The 22,120-nt window shown below is 35.6% G+C and overlaps 1 protein-coding gene across 1 annotated transcript in view; it reads left to right on the top strand.

The window, feature by feature from the left end:
* The window catches only part of CUL3 (cullin 3), a 90,235-nt gene that overhangs the window by 365 nt on the left and 67,750 nt on the right, over positions 1-22,120 (top strand). Inside the window, exon 2 of the mRNA XM_008059902.2 lies at positions 10,350-10,547. Within this exon, the coding sequence (XP_008058093.1) occupies positions 10,350-10,547 (198 nt within the window). The remainder of the gene's footprint in view (positions 1-10,349; positions 10,548-22,120) is intronic.

Raw genomic sequence — 22,120 nt, 5'->3', positions numbered from 1 at the left:
GATCTTTTAAAATCTCACTAAACTGTAAGCATTTAAGAATACTTTATTTTATCTTTCCATTAAAAAGCTTTTTCTCACCCTGCTAAATGAATTTATTATGATTGCTGATGATCATTTTGTAACTTGAGATTCTTGGTTAAAGATTCTGTATGCATCTAATAATTAGAAAACAAACATTACATGTTTGTGTATGTACACTTTTTAAAATTATTTTACTGTTTTGCTGAAACTTTAGTTGCAGCCTAAGTTAAATCAGTTTTATCAGTGGGATTAAAATCCTGCTCAAATAATTTAGACTGTTATTTTAAAATAATGTTATTACTCTTTTTTACAAATATTCGTGAGGTTAGAGCCTCCAAATATTATTGTTCCTTGAGTGAAATATAGACTGATGTTTTTATGGTTAACATATTGATGAGATGAGAGTTGAACATGTGGCCCTTTAAAAAATTTTTCAGTGGCAGTTAATGTTGTTTCTATATCAAGAGAGGTGAGTGAAAAATTAAAGTCCATCAGTAACGAAATTATTTTGCCAGTATTGTAGGCATGTTCATTTACTGCCAAGACAAAGTCATATATATGTAAGAATCTGTGCTTGAAGCCCGTTTCTTTTGATATATTGTTTTTGGACTTGTTTGAATTAGAGAAAGATTGTAGCTTATTGATACACTACTGATAGGCCTATTTAGTCCACTATTTTCTTTTCAGTTAATATTTATTAATAAAATTAATGATTAAGCAGCCTTCTGAGAGAGACCTTTATTTAGGTGAATGGGAAAATCTGAAAATATTACTTGATATATGAAATTTGAGACTCTGTTGCTTGTACATTATTGTACTTTATTTCTATTTGAAAAATATTTGATTATTTAAATATTAGCTTAATTGTTGTAGATAAACACATCCAACTGTTTTTGCGTGTCATTTTGTCTAGTAATTAACATGTTCATGTTTTCAAAATTGCATTGGTTTAACAGGTAACATTCAACAGACATTTGTTTATAGTCTGTGTGGCATTGAGGAAAAATGCACAGTCCTTTAAGAATGTCATAGTCTAGTGGAAGAAGACACATAGTTATGAAGCAATATGAGAATGTAGTGATAGTTATAATCTGAATATTATGGAAGTGCTGAGAAGGAGTCGTTAACTTTGCTTGAGTTCGAGGACGGATTTCTGGAGGATATACTTGAGCTGTGTTCAGAGGATATGAAGAATCAGTTAAAGGAGAGGCAGAAGAGGAGACATAAAAAAGACATGAGAGGGTGAAATGAGTGGGGAGGAGCTTTGACAGTGATGAATATGCAGTGAGAAACAGTAAGTTGTATATTTATTAAGAATTCCCATTGTTTTAATGTTAGGGAATAAATATAAGACAAATAGTACTGAGTGGAGAAGTAGGCATAAACGATCTATACCTACTGTGTGCCTGTAAAATGATTTTTGAACAGGGTCATGGTGGGTATTTGTATATTTTAATGGTGAGTTTGAAGAAGGTAGATTTCATAAGGTTGGAATTCATATGCTTGGAAGACTGTTGCAGTTATCTAGATGAAAGTTTTAAGACAGTAGTGCAGTTGATCCTTACAATATGGGTTTGAATTGTGTGGGTCAATTTATTGCATGAGGTTTTAGTTTTCCAATAAATACATTGAAAATTTTTTTTTGAGAAATGTGACGATTTGAAAAAACTTGCAGACAAACTGCATAGCCTAGAAATACAGACAAAATTAAGAAAAAAACTATGTCATGATGTGTAAAGTATATGTAGATACTATTTTGTCATTTACTTTCATAAAATATACACATCTAAAGTTAAAATTTATCAAACTTGAATACTTACAGGCTGTACATGGTGCCATTTGCAGTGGAGGGAAATGTAAACAAATCTAGAGATGCAGTGATAAACTATAACTGCCTAAGATTAACTGTAGTACATATTGCACTACTCTCATAACTTTCATAGTTACCTCCTGTTGCTGTTGAAGTGGATTCAGATGTTGTGTTTTGAATATTCGCTTAAAACATCCTGTGATAGTTTCTCTCCAGTAAATTGCATGTTGCAGCAAAAGGTTATCTTTTGCGATTCTCACATTTTTTTCATTGTGTTTAGTGCAATACCGTAAACTTGGAGTAACAACATGAAACCGTTTCAAAGTGCTACTAATCATGCTGTAAGTGTTCCCAAAAAACAGGGAAAAGTTATGACATTACAAGAAAACAATGAATTGCTTGATATGTACTGTAGATTGAGGCCTGCAGCTATGGTTGCCTGCTATTTCAAGATAAATGAATCTAGTTTAGGACCGTTGTGAAAAAAAAAAAAGGAAATTTGTGAAGCCATTTGTGCTGCCATGGCAGCAGGCATGGACAGCTTGCACTTTTTGTGAAATACCTTTTCATCTCATTGACAATTCAGCTTTTATGTGGGTGTAGGATTGCTTTAAGAAAGGTATACCCGTAGACTTTAATATGATGTAAGATAAAGTGAAGTCACTATTTGGCAACTTAAAGTAAAAGGAATGTGAATAATCTGGAGCTGGAGAATTTAATGCCAGCAAAGGATGGTTTGATAATTTTAGAAAGAAGTTGGCCTTTAAAAATGTGAAGATAAAAGGGTAAGCAGCTTCTGCTGACCAAGAAACAGCAGACAGATTTCCAGACACCATTAAGAAAATCATTGAGGAGAGAGGATAGCTGTCTCAATAGGTTTTTAATGTAGACCAGATTGCCCTATTCTGGAGAATAGTGCTATAGAAGACATTTATTAGTAAGGAAGAGAAGCAAGTAGCAGGATTTAAGGCAGGAAGGAATAGGCTGGCTCTGCTGTTTTGTGCAAATGCAGTCAGGTTTGTGATTAGGACTGACCTTCTCTATAAAGCTGCTAACCCCTGAGCTGTGAAGGGAAAAGATAAACACTAGCTGCTAGTCTTTTTGTTGTTCAGCAAAAAGGCCTGGACAATGAGAACCCTTTATCGGATTGATTTCATTGATAACTTTGTCCCTGAAGTCAGTAAGTACCTTGGCAGAAAGGGACTGCTTTTTAACTACCTAGAACCTCATGAGTTCAACACTGAATGGGTTAAAGTGGTCTACTTGCCCATAAATGCATTTCTAATTCATTCTCTAGTTTGGGAGTCATAAAGGCTCATTACACCACAATAATTTATGGAAAGGATTGTCAGTGCCATGGGATAGAACTCTGGCCGGGAGAACATGGTGAACTGCAAGGATTACCCCATTGAGGATGCCATCATTGTAGAAAACGGCATGAAAACCATTAAACTCAAAACAAATTCCTGCTGGAAAAAACTATGTTCAGATGTTGTGCATGACTTCACAGGATTTACGACAGAGCCAGTTGAAGCTGTGAAAGAGATTGTGGATATCGCAAAAAAGGTGGAAGGGTTGGGGGGGGCAGGATTCAAGATATGGATCTTGAAGAAATTAAAAAACTCAAAGACACCATGCCAGAGGAATTGACAGAAGATGACTTGATGGACATGAGTGCATTTGAACCAGTGCCAGCCAGATAGTAAGGAAGAAGACATAGAAGAAGCAGTGCCAGAAACCAATTGACATTAGACAATCTAGCAGAAGGGTTCTGATTACTCAAGATTGCTTTCGACTTCTTTTATGACATGGACTCTTCTATGATATGGGCACTTAAACCAAAGCAAACAGTGCAACAAATATTGGTACCATAGAGAAACAAAAAAAAATCACATCAGACAGAAATTATGATGTATTTCTGTAAAGTTACACCAAGTGGGCCTGCCTCTCCTGCCTCCTCTTCCAACCTCCTTCACCTTTACCCCCTCTGCTACCCCTGAGACACAAGGCCAACCTCTTTTCTTCCTCCTTCTCCTCAGCCTACTGAACATGAACATGACAAGGATAAAGAGCTTTATGACGACCTACTTTTACTTAATGAATATATTTTTTCTTCCTTACGATGTTTTCATATCTCTAGCTTACTTTATTGTAAGAATGTAGTGTGTAATACATGCGTCATACAAAATGTATGTTAAATCACTGTTTGTGTTATCAGTAAGGCTTCTGGTCAACAGTAGGCTATTGTTTTGGGAGAGTCACAGGTTATATACAGATTTTTGACTGTAAGGGAGGTCGGTGCCCCAGCCCTCACATTGTTCAGTGGTCACCTGTATTTGGGATGAACGAATGGGAACATATGAGAAATATCTTGAGCCTAATGCCTAGCACTTGATGATTGGATAAGAAAGAGATGCAAGAGAAGAAAAATGAGATAAGACTTTTGCTTCTAGTTTATATAATTAGGTGGTTTGTATTGTCAAAACTGCATTAGAGAATATAGGAAGAAGGTTTGGGTGAGTTTGGATGGTGAATTCACCAGGGATTTTGGACATGGTGAGTTAGATCTGTGTCTGGAACATTTGAGTGGAAATGTGCAGGAGGTAGTTGAAAAAAGCTTTATGTTTGGGGGGAAAAAATCTGGGCTGTTAGTGTAGATTTGGGAACTATTAACATAGAAGCCAATATAGTAGTTCCCTCTTTTTCATGGGGAATACATATGTACCAAGACCCTCAGTGGAGACCTGAAACCACATAGTACTGAACCTTTATATATTCATTAATTCCTGTACACACATACCTATGATAAAGTTTAATTTATAAATTAGGCACAGTAAGAGATGAACAACAATAATTATAAAATAGAATAAATATAATTGTATTAAAACTGTATGTAACTAAAATAAAATTTTTGTGAATGTGGTCTCTCTTCTGTTTGAAAATATCTTTTTTTTAAAAAATTTTATTCTTAGAGCCAGGGTCTTGCTCTCTTGTCCAGGCTGGAGTACAGTGATGTGATCATAGTCCTCTGCAGCCTTGAATTACTGAGCTTACAGGATCCTCCTGCCTCATCGTCCTGAGTAACTAGGAATACAGGGACATGTCACCACACCTGGCTAATTTTTAAAACATTTTTTGTAGATATGAGGTCTTGCTGTGTTGTCCAGGCTGATCTTGAACTCTTGACTCAAGCAGTCCTTTTGCTTTGACCTCCCAAAGTTCTGAGATTACAGGTATGAGCCACCATGCCTAGCCTAAAATATCTTACTGTGCTGTATTCACCCTTGTGATGGCATGGATAATACATTGCCTAAGTGATAAGATGTAAGGAATATGACTGTGTCCATAAGTTTTGCAGTTTGAGGTGTGACAGTTGATGTGTGAGGAATTTTTTTCTTCACAATTTCATGGATAGAAGATTCATTCTTACTATAGATTTTAGCAATCTCAGCATATAATTTTTGTTCTTAAGTAGATAACTTTTCATCTTTTTACTTAAAGGGAGTACTTTATGGCTTCTCTTTGGCATTTCCAAATTGCCAGCATCACTACTCTTGTGCTTTGGGGACATTATTAAGTAAAATATGGTTTATTTTAACACAAGCACTACAATATGGATCTGATAACTGAGATGGCTGTTAAGTTACAAGGTTACTAATTGGTGCATAGTGTAGACAGCGGGGATATGCTGGACAAAGATAAATAATCCACAGTTCACATCCTGAATGGGATAGAACGACATGGTGCAAGATTCCATTATGCCCTTCAGAATGGCATGCAGTTTAAAGCTAATGGATGCATTGTTTATTTCTGGAATTTTGCAGTTAATATTTTCAGGCTGCAGTTGACCACAAGCAGCCGAAACCTTGGAAAGCGAAATTGCCGAGAAGGGGGACTACTATAATTTATTTCTTTAAAGATGTGGGCAAATATCTTGGGAAATCTGATAAAAGCTAGAGACCTGCCCTCCAGGAAAGAAGTGCACATACGTTATACTTGGAAAATTTTGTATGTGGTTTTAGGAGACTCGAATCCCTTGAAATCAATCTGGAGTTTCCTAAGTTTTAAAACCCTACACGTATATATAATAGTTGTAACCATGATAATGAAAATGTGTAGGGATCTGGTGTGGAAAGAAAAAGAGCCAAAGACAGAGTTCTGGATACAAATAATTTAAATGGTTCTGGTAATGTAGGAGGCATGAAATACAGGAGAATAATACTTGAGAAAGAACGCTACATTGTGCTGATTTTTGTTAGGCGTAGTTGTACTCTTAAGGTGCTTTTGTTTTAGCTCATATCCACTTATTTGCTAGATTTAAAAGGCTCTTTCTGTCATTTATTTGATGCCTGTAGATGAGAGTTCAAGAGATTCTATCATGGTGTACTTTTGTTGATGTGTGAGGGGTTATACTGTGCCCTGGGCTTGGCTAAATTTACTGACATTCTCATTTAATCTTCATGACAGTCCTTTGAGATAGATACTGATATTAAATTCAGGAGTTAATTTGCCCTAGGTCACATGGTTTGTGAGTAACAAAGCTGTGACACAAATCCAGGCCTGTCTGACAGCAAAACCTATGTTCTCTACTAATATACTGTGTTTTCCAAGATAATCAGTGATTTATGCTGTAATATTACTTTACCAGATTAGCACAATGAAATGAGGTGAGTCCAATGGTTTGGACTATGTTTTGGGATATGTGAATTCTAATCTCAGCTCTGTGGTTTGTGTAAGTCATTTAATGTCTCTGGATCTATTTTCTTTTCACTTGTTAGACATTTTCTTTTTTAACTTTAGCTATTACCAGAAGAAATATTTTGGTCCTGTGGCCCCATCTCTGCTCTGTTGATAAGGCATGAATACTGAGAAACATAGCACATACAATTTTGGACTGTAAATTCTTGATTTAGATAAGTGAAAAAAAAATTTTTAACACAATAATGTAAGGGTACTTGAACAATATTTGAAGCTTCTTGGTTTATATATTTTAAGTTATCTAGTTTTTAATAGAAAATTTATGCTGGGTAGAGACCTTTTTATACTTTTTCTAGTTTTCTTGGAATCTGTATGTTATAGAACCTGAAAAGATCATTTCATGTTTTGCTCAAATTATTAGATATCTTTGAGGTTTATAGTCCACATTAACCTTGTTCTTTCTTTGAAATTGTTGTGAATATTGTCAAGGGATGGCTGCCAGCAAACTAAAACCACATTTCACATACATAGCCATGGTATTTGAGGCTGTCATTATTACCTGGGCTTGTGTCTTTCTTTGTGAAAAGTTATATAGCCACATCTTTACATTTTATATGGATGACATCTTGTGTATCAAGATATATGATTACAAATAGGTAGCATTTAGGTGTTAGGGGTAAATGTCCTTAAGGTTATTTGATAAAAGTCTGAGAGACTTAGGTTTTACATAGGATTCGAGTAAAAGGAAAGAAGTTGCTCTGTTAAAGTTTCTTCTTAAACTCTCTAAAAAAGGTTAGCATAATAAGACTCAGTTTCAGTCATTTGCTTAAGGGTTCTCTTGTTTGAGAGTTGAGCTGATATTCTACTGCTAGGGGAACTAAAAGGGCTGTTTTGCCTACTCCTTCTTCTTTCACATTCATACCCACCAGGCATGACTGGAGAGGATTCTACTAACTCAGTGATTTTTATCCAGTTCAGGTCAGCAGTATGTGTGAAGCTGGCCAGTGTTACCCAAGTTTTGAACGCAGAACTTGAAGATTTTATGTGGCATTAAAAAAAGCCTCTGTAGATATTAGCAGAATGAATTCAGTCAACAACCATGTGTGCTTGTTATGTGCCAGATATCGTTTTAAAAGCTGAAGAATTAAGCAGTGGGAATAATTCCTACCTTCATGGAACTGACATTTGGTTGAGGGGAGAGAGACCAGGAAAAGAATAAAGAATGTGGCATTAGGTCTGGGTATGGTGGCACACACTTGTATTCCCAGCACATTGGGAGGAAGAAGCAAGAAGATTGCTCAATGCCAGGAGTTTAAGACCAGCCTGGGCAACGTAGTGAGACACTGTCCTTACAAAATAAAAATAAATTGTCTGAGTGTGGTGATATGTGCCTGTAGTCCCATCTACTGGGGAGGCTGAGCTGGGAGGATTACTGGAGCCCAGAAGTTTGAGGTTGTGGCAGGTTGTGATTGTACCACTGCACTGTGGTCTTCCTGCCTCGGTGAGAGTGAGATCTTGTCTCTAAAAAAAAAAAGAGAGAGAGAGAGAGAAATAAAGAATCTGAGGTTGGAGTTCAGGGTCAGTAGTGAGGGGAGGCTGTTACTCTAAAGGTGATCATTTAAAACTTCATTGTAAGGTGATGTGGAAATTGGAAGAAAGAACATTCCAGACAGACAGAACAGTAGATATAAAGACATTGAAATGAGTTTATTTGGTGTATTCCAAAGAATAGCGGTAGCTGATGTAGTGGAGCAGAGTGAGCAAGGGGGAGTAGGTGAAGTCAAGAAATGATTTGATCAAATAAAGCTTTGTAGGACATTGTAGACACTTTGACTTTAATTCTCAGGGAAATGAGGAGTCATTTGAGAGTTGTGAGCAGATGAGTGACATGATTTGATTTATGCTTTCAGAACGTCACTCTGCCTAATGGTAGAAAGCCAAGAACAGAAATGGAGACTCATTAAGAGGTTGTTGGAATAACCTTAGAGATTGTAAATGGTGGTGATTTGGACCAGGGTAGTAGCAGCAGGAACGGTGAAGGAGTTGAATTCTGCATATAATTTGAAGGTAGAGAACAGGATTTTCTGTTGGATTAGAAGGGAGGTGAGAGAGTAAAGATGATTTTAAGCTTTTTGGCCCGAGCAACTGGAACAAATAGAATAGACTTTTGCTTGTTTGGGAGAAACTGCAAGGGAGCTAACTAGGGAGAAAGATTAGGTCTTCTGTTTCAGATTTGATAAGCTTGAGATGCCTACTAAGCATTCAAGTAGAAACATTGAATAGGTAGCTGGATATATGACTCTGATATGCAGAAGGGTGGATATATGACTGATATGCAAAAGGGAGAGTCAAACATAATACATCAGTTTTGAGATTGATTTAAAATCATGAGACTAGATGACATCGACTTAACCTAGAAATTGAGTGTGGATAGATAAGTGGTCTAGAACCTGATAGAGGATTGTAGGTTGTGGTGATGAATAAAAGCCAGTAAAGCAGAATGACAAATAAGAGCCTTTGAAATAGGAAGACAAATAAGAGAGATTGTAGTGCTTGGAAGGTAAGTGAGGAATCTGTTAAAGGAGTAGGAGTGATCAACTCTTTCAAATGCTGCTGGGATAGTTCAAGTGAAATAACTGAGACTTTGACCTGTAGATATTAGCAATAAAGAAGTCATTGGTAACCTTCTCAAGAGTAGTTCCAGTGATATGGTAGAGACGAAAGCCTTACTGGAGTGGATCTAAGATATAATGGAAAGATGGAACAGTGAATATAGAACTCTCTTTCTTGGGCTGTCTGTGATTTCACCATTAATGGAAAAGAGGTTAGGTGATATTGGAGGAATAGGTGGGGTTGTGAGGATTTGTTTTAAGATGGGAAACTGACAGTTTTGAATATGGGTAGCAATTATGTAGCAGAGAGGAAAATGTTGATGCTGAGACCCATGGGTGACTGCTTAAAGAATGTCTTTGAATAAGTGATTTGGGATGGAACTAGAGAACAAACTTCATTCTGTATACAGAGTACTTGGAGTTCATGTTAAAGTGCATATTCTGTTTCTGTAGGTCTGAGGTAGGGCCTGAAATTCTGCATTTCTACTGAGTTCCTCGCTGTTGCCTATTTTTCTGGTTCTTGTGCTGTCTATACTTTCAATACCAAGAACCTGGCACTTTGAGTACGAGAACTAGCAGATGTATTGACATAAAATCACATAGGTTGATGGATATGGTTGGAATTTGTGTAGTGTCTCTTTAGGCTGTTTTATTTTCTCAGTGGAATAGAAAGCATTCGTCATCCTAGAGTGAGGATGGAGGAGATGGTATAAAATCATCTAGGAGAGTGGGGTTAATAGACTAGTGGGATTGTGGGGTTATATGCAGAGCACCCTTGCAGTAAGTGGTTACCAATTTAAACTCGGGTGGATCAAATATGGATGTATGTTATTCCCCATTTACTTTCAACTACGTGGATGTGTGTCGGAAGTAGGTTGAGTTTAGCATGGCAAGTATTTTGGAGGGAAAAGAAGGATTAAATGACGCACGGATATATAAATAATGACTTAAAATGAAGTATTCTGCTCTAGGTAAGAATGGAGGGAGGTCTTAAAGGGTTAGGAAAAAAATGTTTCTATCAGTTCTAGAAACAGTTTTAAAATGTATCTCTTTATTTCTGTTAAAATGGATTGTTAACATCCCTATAAATCGTGCAGATTTATAATCATAGCCATATAATAAAATGCTCATTATATGGACAAATACAGAAAGATTTTCAACTATTGGTTTTTTGTTTTTTTCTCTCTTCTCTTTCTTGGATATTACAGATGACCATGGATGAAAAATACGTAAACAGCATTTGGGACCTTCTGAAAAATGCAATTCAAGAAATCCAGCGTAAGAATAACAGTGGTCTTAGTTTTGAGGAACTCTATAGAAATGCATATACAATGGTTTTGCATAAACATGGAGAAAAACTCTACACTGGACTAAGAGAAGTTGTTACCGAACATCTCATAAATAAGGTATCCAACTTTAAAGGACTGTTGCTAATACTATATTGAATGTAGAAAATTCTTTATACTATATTGCCCTTTGAGCAGAAATATTCTTTTTAAAAGCTTCAGGAGCCTATAGAAATTAACTTATGACTGCATTATAAATCCTTACTCAAAACTTAGAATCAGCTAAATCAGAATTTTTGATAATTGAGGGAAGATCTGTAATAAATATATTACCTGTAATCATAATTAATGAAGCAAACGTTCAGCAATTACAAATGCTTATTTATTAATATGTTAATTACAGATAATTGTTTTTCCATAAAACACTTTAATCAATCAGTCCATTTTGGCTTTCTCTGCTTCCTCTGTATGTTTGAAAATAATAAAAATATGTTGTTTAACAAATACTCTCTAAGGCATTTCACTAATTGATAAGACCTTATTTTAACTCAGTTCTATGGTAAATGTGAATTTCTTAAAAGATAAATTAGGGGTGAACTGTTAACATTATAAAACGGTTCCATGATCCCAGAAAGGTATATTTGTTTTTTTAGAAACAGTATTTTTATAGAGCAAACTCTTCTACTGCACATAAAATTATTTCATTTATAAAATAACTTTACTACAATGTCTAGCACTATGATTGCCAAATACAATGTAAAATACTACAGATTCATAAAAACTTCCATAGTTTTTATGTGGTATTAGAATATTCTTTTTTTTTACATTTTATTTTGGAAAAAAATAGGAAAGTTGCATGAATAGTACAATGAACTCTGTGTACCCTTTACCTAGGTTCACCAGTTAACATTTTGCCACATTTTTGCCAGCCTTTCTATTGATACCTGTTATTACTATTATCAATATTATTATTGTTTCTGAACAATTAAAGAATCCATTTTAGATTTCATTTACCTTAAAATGTTTTGTAATATTTCCTTTAAGAATAAGGAAATTCTCTTACTTAACCAGAGAACAATGATCAAAATCAGGCTGTTTAACGTTAGTATGATACTGTTAACTGATACAGTCCATATTAAAATTTTACCAATTGTCCTGTGTAGCAGTGATGTCCTTTGTAGCAATTTGTTTTCTGATCCTGGATCCAATCCAGGATCACACACTCAATTTCTCAGCTTTTCTTTGCCTTTCAGCACATTGACATTTTTGAAGAGTATAGGTCAGTTGTTTTCTAGATTGTCCCTCAGTTTTTGGTTTGTCTGATTGTTTCCTCATGACTAGTTTCAGGTAATGCATTTTGGCAGGAATAATACATAAGTGATGTTGTGTCCTCAGTGCATCACATCAGGAGGCACATGATGTCAGTTTATCCCATTATTGGTGATGTTAACTTTGATCATTGGTGTCCGCCAGATTTCTCCACTGTGAAGGTACCTTTTTTCCCTTTGTAATTCTTAAGTAATCTGTTCAGATATATTTTGAGACTGTATGAATATCCTGTTCCCTCAGAAACTTTCATGTGATGGTTTAGCGTCCATTGATGATTCTTGCATGAATCATTATTACTATGGTGATTACAGAATTGTAGCTTTCTGTTTTCTACTCTTCCTTCTATAATTTCTTTCTCTTAGAGGGGATTATATGAGCCATGTAGTTAGTATCTCATGAAGCAAGGTAATTGTGTTCTTTACACAATCAGTAGTTTTTTGTTAAGTACCTATATGCACAGCTTTCAACAAAAATACAGTGGATACAAAGAGATGATACTTTCCCTTCCTGGGGTTTTTACTGTGAGGTGAAAGATGATACACACATTTGGATAACTGTGAGGCAAATGAATTGTATATCGTTTAAGAGTTCAGATGAAGTGAGATGTCCCTGGGCTATAAGATTTTATGGGTAAGGATGAAATTGAACTGAGCTTTGAAAAATCTGGGCTATATGTGAACAGTGTGGAAGGCATTTCACATGTCAGATGTCATGTGATTATATAGAGATGAACTGGTTACATTTAGGTGGTAGGTAGAGTTTGATTGAGGCATATACTAATTATGGGGATTAGTGAATTGTAGTGTTCCAAAGATGGTTTGGGAACAGATTGTAGAAAAATTTGAAAACCAGGCTAAGGAATTTGGACTAAAGAGTGGAAAGTTTTAGGAGGTTTTTAAGTGGGTGATAATGTGACAGAATAGTTGAAAATGTGATTTTTAAATGGGTAATATGACAGAATATTGTGAGAATCCTGTAAATGTAAAATCGGGAGGAGGTTTACTAAAATCAGGAGATCTGAGTAAAGTGATAGGCTAGAAATGGATGGATGATGTCAGAAATTCTGAAGTAAGATTAGACAGAATTTGGTTACTTAAAGAACTATGGTGCCTCCAATAGAAGTATTGTGAAGTTATAGCAGAAAACTGATTTGGAATGGTTAGAGGAGATGATATGTTTTACTTAGATTATAGTGAAAATTTTTATAGTTGGAAAGTACCTTAGAAATCATTTGTGGGGAAAATTGAGTGTGAGATCATTAGACTCAAGTATAAATATGTATTTGGAGATTCTTGATTTAGAGTTTGTGGACAAACTCAAAGTTACATGTGGCGATTGGTAGCATATACTGAGGAGTAGGTATTGGAATTCAGACAACAAAAACCTCAGAGCCAGGGGTGAATCTTAGGAGCAAACTATAGTAAGTAGTTGTGGTAAATAAAGATGAGTTTAAGAAGTTTGGCATCAAAAGAAAGAATGGAAGGATTTTGCCTTCTGAAAGGGAGAAGTTGTGCTACTGAGTTCTTGGATATGGAAAGAGAGTGTGGAATTAAGAATGATAGAAAAGAAACAATTTTAGAAAAGGAGAATGTTCCTAATTGCCAGAGGTTCTTTCGGAATTGATAACTATTGCCAACTTATTTGCATTTACTATGTAATCAGTCCACTTCTAGTTCTTTTACACATTACATTTTAACTTATCTAATGTGCCTAGTAGTGTCAGACCGAGTGCACCAGATACTGTCTTCTCTATTTTTTTTAGTATTTATTTTAAAGAAGTGGGGTACAATTCAGGATTAGGGTATATAAGTAGACATCATACAGGTAAAGTTTGGGTCTCCCTTTGGTCCCCACTTTGCCTGGTTTAAAATCAGTTACCCTTATTGATGTTGTTTCCCCACCCAACCCCAGCAGTATCCTGCTATTGCCAGTTCCTTTCTTATAGTATTATGGTAAATGTTCAGAGTTATCTTCTTTATTTTACAAATGAAGAAACCGAGGCACTGACAATTGAATTGGGATCTCATCCTGTTACCCAGGTTGGAGTTAAGTGGCATGATCATGAGATTTGTCTTTTTTTTTAAAACAGTGCTTTGCAGCTTGTACACAGATGCACTAAACAAATCTATAGTTATGTGTTATGGTTGAGAATTTGCTCATCCAAAAAGTGAGGGAAGGAGGGAAGTCTAGAATGTGAGGTCAGTGTTTAAGTAACTGATTTTTGAACTCGGAAAAATGGTCAGTTAGATAATGAAATAATGTGAGCAGTAACTCCATGAGAACACTAAGAGTTTCAACATATTGGAAGTTACTTACAGTGGTCCCATACCTAGATTAATTGTTGTCTTAGTCAGCATGGGCTGCTGTAACAAATACTATAAACTAGGTAACTTTATTTCTCACTGTTCTGGAGGCTGGAAAGTCCAAGTCACCTGCACATTCAGTTCCTGGTGAGGTTGCTTTCTGTGGTTTGTAGACTGTCTCCTCCTTTCTGTGTCTTCACATGGCAGAGAGAGAGAGGTCATGTCTTGCTCATGTATATTTTTATAAGGGTACCAGTCATGTTCATAAGGACTCTGCCTTCATAAACTAATTACCTCCCAAAGGGCCTGCCTCTAAATATCATCACATTTAGGATTAGGACTTCAAATTAAGAGTTTATGGGAGAAATAAACATTCAGTCCATAGTAACTGTGATTTCAAAACATAGGTAGTCCCCTATATTTTCCTGAAAACATGTATTCAAGTTGATTGTGTTAAATAAATGAAAAATTCTATAGTACTTGCTAAATTCTTAATTTTGCTTCTCTTACACATAGTCATTAGTGATATCACCAGCATCTGAAATTTTTCTTTCTTTTTTTTCTTTTCACAAACTCTTATTTTACTGGTCAACTTTTGACTAGGAAATACACCAATCTCAATATGTCTGTTGACGATTTCAACTGAATCAAGTTTTTGAAGCCTCTGCTAGTATCCATGCTTTGATTTTTGTCTTTTTCATTTATCTTATTTTATGAAAACAATCATACAAATACAATACTACTGTATGAGAGGAACGTTACATAAGACAACTATTGTGATAGTCAGAGACATCCTATAGTAGCTCAAAATGTTTGTCTTTAAATGTAAGAAGTCTCAGTTTGTTCTTTCAAATGATACTTTGGAATGTTACTGATAAAATGTGCAAAAGTATACTTGGCATAAAAATTAATGTTGCACCTTTTGACTGGAAGGTGAGAAAATGTTTCAGGACTCTGTTCCATCAAAATACCTATCTTTAATCTCACAATACAATGGGGACCCCCAAAACCCAGAAATTATCTTTTGGAGGGTGGATTCCTTGTAGTACAGGAACCCATTGGCATTAATATACCACCTAGTGTTGTGAGAGCCTTTGTTTGGCTTCACTGAGATTTTTTTGGCGGGTCTTTCATCGTGTTTGCCCATTTCACAATGGGTGATTTAAGAGTGCCCTGAGTGACTTTTAAAAAAAGTCCTCAAAGGGAACTGTTTGCCCAATGTGGAAGAGGTGAAACAAAAACCGGCAGAAGCACTAAAAGGCATCAAAATGATTGAGTTCAAACACTGAGCAGTAGAAAAAGCATCTTAATATAAGGTATATTGTATCAAACGGAGAGTACTTTGAAGGTGACTAATGTTTAAACAGGTAAAAATAAGTACACAATTTTTCAATAAATAAATTCTGGGGGGCTTGGGGTCCCCCTTGTATATCCCTTTTTGTACTTTTAAAAGCATTACTATTTGGTCTTTTCATCAGTTTTTTATTCAGTATGCTTCTGGCAGTTAGCTTAACTAATAATATATTTATATTTATTTTAAAGCGAAATACTTTTTATTGCTGTGGTATTTACAGCCAGGACTCATCTTTTCACATTGAAGAATTCAAAGAAATATAATTTTTATGTGAACTTGGGGCTGGTTTGTTTATAGTTTTGTTGGCGGCTTGATTTCAAGGTAAAAAATAGTAAACATAATCAGAACATCTTTGATAAAGCAGAGCAGTATAAACTACCAGAGGGGAGATGTAGTGAGGCTCCAGTGAGGACATTTCTTTGGGATGAAAGTAGCTAATTGTTGACTTTGGAAATAAGTTCATGGAATTGAGCAGGTATAGAAAATATAAGTGCTAATTCTCTAATTAACTTAAAGCACTTCTGGTAGGACAATTATTTTTCCTATCTCTGGAAGAATGTCTCCTTTGAGGAAATTGATACCCAAAGGAATTCAGTGGTTTCTCTAGACCACAGAGCAAAACTTGGTATATGATGTGGCCTTCGTGCATTGTCATAAGAAAAATCTTGTCTCATTTTTAAAATGAAAACAGTTTGTTTTTCACAAGATTATTTTTTTCTTTAACTTTTTTTTATTTGAAAGAAACGGTCTCATTCTGTCACTCGGGCTGGAGTGCAGTGGCATGATCATAGTTCATTTGCAGCCTCGAGGTCCTGGGCTCAAATGATCTGCCTGTCTTAATTAGCCTTTTCAGTAGCTAGGACTACAGGCACACACCATCAAGTCCAGCTATTTTTTAAAAAATTATGTTTTGTTTTTTGTGAGGCTCTTGCTGTGTTGTCTAGACCAGTCTCAAACTCCTGGACTCAAGTGATCCTCCTGTATCAGCCTCCGAAAATGCTGGGATTACAAGTGTGAGCCACCACACCTGGCTTTTTTCCTAAATAAAATGACTTAAAAAACATAGACAAATTCTGTTTTTCAAATTTATGAACTTTTAAATTGTATATCATTTTGTCAGAGCCTTCAAAGGTATGTGACTTCTCATCACAGAATTCAGCGTTAAGTGTTTAATTTGCCAGGCTCTCAGGTGACTGTAAAGGATATATTGGTAAATAGAACACATCTAATTTCTGCACTGATGGGTCAGATAATAAAGTATACAAATGTTTAGATATGAAGAAGTATAATCAAGAAAACAGGTTATGAGTGATAGAGGAAAAAAATAAGGAGGACAACTACATAGATAGGTCAAAAAAGGGCTACTTGAGGAAGTGGTGATGTTAAACTAGGACTTGAAGAATGAGAAGGGTGCTCTGAAAAGTGGGTTGAAGAACATTCCAGGACAAGGAAATGGGTATAAGACATTTTTTTCTGTACAGGACCAGATAGTCAATATTTTTGTTTTTCTGAGCCATACATTCTCTGTTACAGCTCCTCAACTCTGCTGTCATAGCACAAAAACAGCAGTAGACCATACATAAATGAATGAGCATGGCAGTATTTCAGTAAAACTTTATTTTAGAAAGGCAGCAAGCTGACCTTTGCCAATTCCTAGAGTAGAGATGTTGGGAAAGAACCTGTCATGAATTGGGAATGAAGAGTTGGTAGTAGGGAGGAATGGGATAAGATAAGGTTGGAGAGAGAAGCAGAAGCCAGATCATACCTAGCCTTGAACCCTTTATACTTAATTTTATGTACATTAGGAAGCCATTCAAGGATTTTAAGCAAGACAGTGACATGCTGTGATGTAAGTTTTGAAATTTTATGCTGACTGCTGTGTGGTGAGCTAATTAAGTTAGGAAGCTCAGGAGTTAAAGTGAGGGGACCAGGAATGAGTAATCCAATAATTCAGGTGCGTAATAGTGATGTGCCAGTGTAGTGACAGTGGTAACAGATAAAAGTTTTAAAATTCAAGATATCTTTTGTATATAGAAAGAATGTTACCTACTAGTAGGATTGATTGTAGGGAACAAGAAAGAGGTAAGAAGCCAAGATAATTGCTAGGTTTTTGGCTATTGGACAACTAGCTAGGCGATTCCATTTTTTGATACAGACTTGAGTAAAAAAGGGGGCTCTATTTTGGACAGGTTATTTTTAACATACCTATAAAATTGGTTATGTAAATTGAGTTCTCTTTTGAACTAGAAATGTAAATTTGGAAATTTTGAACACATAGATAGTATAAGTTAAGCATCCCTAATCCAAAAATCCAAAATTCAACGTGTACCAAAGTTGAAACTTTTAAATGCCAACATGATGCCATATGTGAACAATTCCAAAGTTGACCTCTTGTGACAGGTCGCAGTATAAATGCAGTTAAAACTTTATTTTATGCCAAAAAAATTATTAAAAATACAGTATAAAATTACCTTTAGGTTATAAGGTGTATGTGAACATAAATGAATTTCATGGTTAGATTTGAGTCCCATTCCCAAGATATCACATGTATTTTCAGGTATTCCACAATTTGAAATCTGAGCATCTACAATGAGGGATACGATACTGAACCTGTATTTAAAGTCTTGGAAGTAGATGAAATCACAGAGACAAGAGGGCCCAAGACTAAACCCTGAGGAATTAAACATTTAATGTTCAGGTAGTTTGGGGATTGCACTGAAGACTGAAAATTGGCCAGAGAATAGGTGGTATTTAAGACTTAGCTTTGACATTTACTTACCAGATTTATGGTTTTCCACAGTCATTATGTATGTGTATGTCACATATGTAAAAATGTAGTTTTAAATTGAAAAATTGTGATCATCAGTTTTGTTGGTTGTGGGCAGGGTAAGAGTGAAGCCATCTCTTTTTGCTCTCCTTTTGTAAAATTCCTATTTGGGATTCAAACTTGACAGTTTTTCAGCTCATTCATTTACAAATGACTTGCCTTTTCTTCTAACTCCTGTTGAATACTCAGGAGTTTAATAAGAAATAATGTAGATGCATCTGCAGTGAGGAAAGTACTAGGCAGAAAGCAGGGAGAACTGGGCATTAGGCCTAATTCTGTTACTAATAATCTTGAACAAATTACTGTTCCTTTCAGGACTTCAGATTATTAATCTATAAAATGAGATTGGGGTTGGGGTTTTTTTTTAGCCTAAGGAGCTTTAGAATTATTTAGTGATTATGTGTCTTATAAGTTATGTTTAAGACTTAGATTTTGCAACTTGCTGTTTATTATTCCTGTGTCATAAAATATATTTAAAAGAAAAACATTTCGATTTTTAATTTTTTTAAAAGTCAGGGAATAAACTCCAAAACAGAGCTCCTTTTTCTGCCCAAGTCTATATCAGAAAATGGAATCACCTAGCTAATTGTCCAAGAGCCAAAAACCTAGAAATTATCTTAGATTCCTCCCTTTTTCTAATACACCCAAGTGAGAGAACCATTAAATTATGTCAACTTTGTAATGCTTAGCAGGTTTCTTAGATTTGCCTGATGTTTAGTTTCTTCTCTTTTAAATTAATACCCTGTAGTAATAATTAAATAACATGGTAGCCTCACAGATGAACCTATAAAAGCTAATTCTTATCCTTTGAAAGTTTGTTTCCTCCTAGAAAATTAACTGAACAAAAATATTTTAACTTTTTAAATATACTTTTTAGTTCTTACTGCTCAAAGAACATTTATTCCAGTGGTTTGCAAAGTCTTTCTATCCATATATCCTGTTCTTTAAATAATTTCTTACTTTGATTGAATGGGAGGAAGACAGAATAAGAGGAACTTCATCCTGTTCACTTTTCATCTATTCAGAAAACTTCCTATTGAGGACCTATTATGTATGAGATACTGATTTAAGCATTTGCAATATAGCAAGCAAAGATTCCTATCATTTTGGACTTATATACTTAGATCTGTGCCTTGTAATTCTGATCTGTTCTAAGTACTTTGTTTCACGGTTAGGGAAGTCAAAGCCTTGAAGGGGACATAGTTTCAATTTTTAAGTGTCTTTCTACTTTGAATCTCTGTAAACTGAAAAGTCTTCTTAGAACAACCAATGCCTTGCCCTTTTTTTGTATGTAGGGGTTCATTTGCTGAACATGATATCATTGTGTAAATTTTTTAATATACTGTATCTTCTCTCCATTTTTAGAGGGACAAAAAGAGTCAGTTTTTTCTTTTGTTTTGTTTTACCATATTAGAAATAATTTATTTTCTGTGTTGACCTGATTGCTTGACGAGCAGAATACACTGGTCTCCAATTATGGTGGTGGGGGAAAGGGGGAGAGGGTGTCATTTGGAGCCCAAACCTCTCCAAGACCCTAGAACTCTGTCTTAAGGTGAAAAGCACATTTCTATTATATTGCACAAAAGAGTCAGTGTTTTAAATATTTATTGATTGATAAATTAAAATGTTTATGTGAGGGTACTCATTGCCTGTGGAAGTGAAGTTGGTAACTTTAAGGTAAGCACTGGATTTTTGTAGGCTACTGTAGACAGATTTACTATTACATTGAGTGCTTTTTCCTCCTTTCTAGGCAAATGTGAATGAATGTGAAAAGATGCCTTTAATGGCATTTATGTATAAAATATGTTATAAATATAATGATCACAGTGAGTTAAGGATATTGATGGAAACACTTGGAAATATGATCTTTATTAGCAAAGACAAATTCATTTCAGCGGCCCACAAGGATTGAGTTTCTTCGATGTTTCAACCACCCAGAAATAAATAAGACATGATGCCTGCCAGCAAGAAGCTAACAGTTTTAGTGAGGTAATCAGATTTGAAGGAGAATTACTTTGCTTGGGGAATTCAGGGTAAGGTAGAAAGGGGAGGTCACATTTGATGATCCTTAAAGGATTATCAAAGATTCCTCATGTGATCAAAGTCATAAAATACAGTCCCAGTAGGGAAAATAGCACGGGAAGAAAAGGCAGGCAGGTATGAGCATGGTGAAGTAGATTGGTGTAAATGGAACATAAAGGATCTTCAAATGCTTTTGTAGGAAATCGGAATGGTAAAGTGGGTTGAATTAGATTTTGGAAAACATTGCAGAGTATTTGGGCTTTATTCTGTTGATAATGTAAGCCATTGGTATTTAGTCTAAAAGAGGCTGGGCTACAGTAGAGAGGTTCAGTATAAGTGCCATTTTCAGTGAGTGCTTCATTGCTGCTTTTCTTTAGTTCTCCTGGTATCTTGTCCTTTTTTTAAAAACTTAAAAATGTAGGGAGAAACTGACAACCTATTATGTTGACTGTTGTAGTTGCTTAGGATGATGATAGGAGTTATAAGAGAAAGGCTTTGGGCTAGGTGTAAAAAATCCTTAATGGCTCTGATACGGGAAAGTGATCTGAATATGAATAGATAGGGTAATCCCCAAAGAGGGAGAGATTATTTTGGATAGGGGGTGCGAAAGGGGTTATTAGAGAGTCAGGATGATAACAACCATGGGATATGAGGGACATAGGAAATTGGCTTCTACTTTAAAAGGGTTGGAAGAGAAATGACGTTGGGGAAGAGCCAGGTTTAAAAGGTTAAAAATCCCATGTTTAGCAAGTTTGCCCATGTTAAGTACCAGCTATTTTGCTTAGGTTGTTAAGTAGACTAAAGCATGTAATGGGAGGTACTCCTCTCTGTCTTGTTTCTGTTGTATTTTTTGTATTGTTAAATAATGAATGCGCTAAGACCTGTTTCATTCATCTTTGTGTCTTCTGCTTCTTGCATGTAGTTGTCACTTAGTTGACTATTGAATATTTGAAAATAATACTTAGCAGTCAACCATTAGAAATAATAGTAGCAACACTAGAAATAATACTAGCAAAAACCACCACCATGGCTTATAGTCACAAATTGATGAGATGCATTATGTATTCTATATATGGGATAATATCTCTGCCTACCCAAGTTAGCTACTAAATCCAACCATCATTTAAAAAGCATGGGTTATTTTGGGGCTGTATGTCTCTGCTTTTTGTTTGTTTGTTCTGAGTTGGAGTCTCACTCTGTTGCCCAGACTGGAGTGCAGTGGCACACTCACAGCCACCCCAGCATCTACCTGCTGGGCTCCGAAATCCTCTGCCTCAGCCTTCCAAGCAGCCGGAACTACAGTCACGTGCTACCACACCTGGCTCATTTTTGATTTGTTGTAGAGACTGGGTCTCGCCAAGTTGCTTGAGCTGATCTGGAACCCACGGACTCAGACAATCCACTCGCCTCAGCCTCTCAATGTGCCGGGATTACAGGCTGAGCTACCAAGCCTCTGGTTTTTTGAGACTAAAGTCTGTCAGTCTACTGGGAACCAGATCATGTGATTTATTCATGAAACTATGGTTCTTTTTTCCCATGGTACTTAAGAGAACAAAAATACTAGTTGCCACATTGTCATGCTTTATCTGTTTTACTATTTATGTCAGTGTCTTTTTGCTCATTTTAACTGTGATACTAATGCTCTAATGCTTTTAATGTATATCTTATTATCTTAACCAGTAGGAATAGAGAAGGCTCATAGCAACATTCATCTGTGGTATACTTTCTTTTTTTTTTTTTTCTCTTGGTGCATTCCTTTTCAACCAGTAAGTAAAAAGTTGTTATTTTTCATGGTATTATTTTGTATTCATAAATAAATCCAGATTTTTCTAAGATGTATTTTAGGAAAGGCTTAAGA

Source organism: Carlito syrichta, unplaced genomic scaffold (assembly GCF_000164805.1).
Source record: "Carlito syrichta isolate Samal-C Ts95f unplaced genomic scaffold, Tarsius_syrichta-2.0.1 Scaffold92196, whole genome shotgun sequence".
NCBI lineage: Eukaryota > Metazoa > Chordata > Mammalia > Primates > Tarsiidae > Carlito > Carlito syrichta.
Note: the sequence above shows the minus strand (reverse complement) of the source record. Positions and strands in the feature narration are given on the sequence as shown.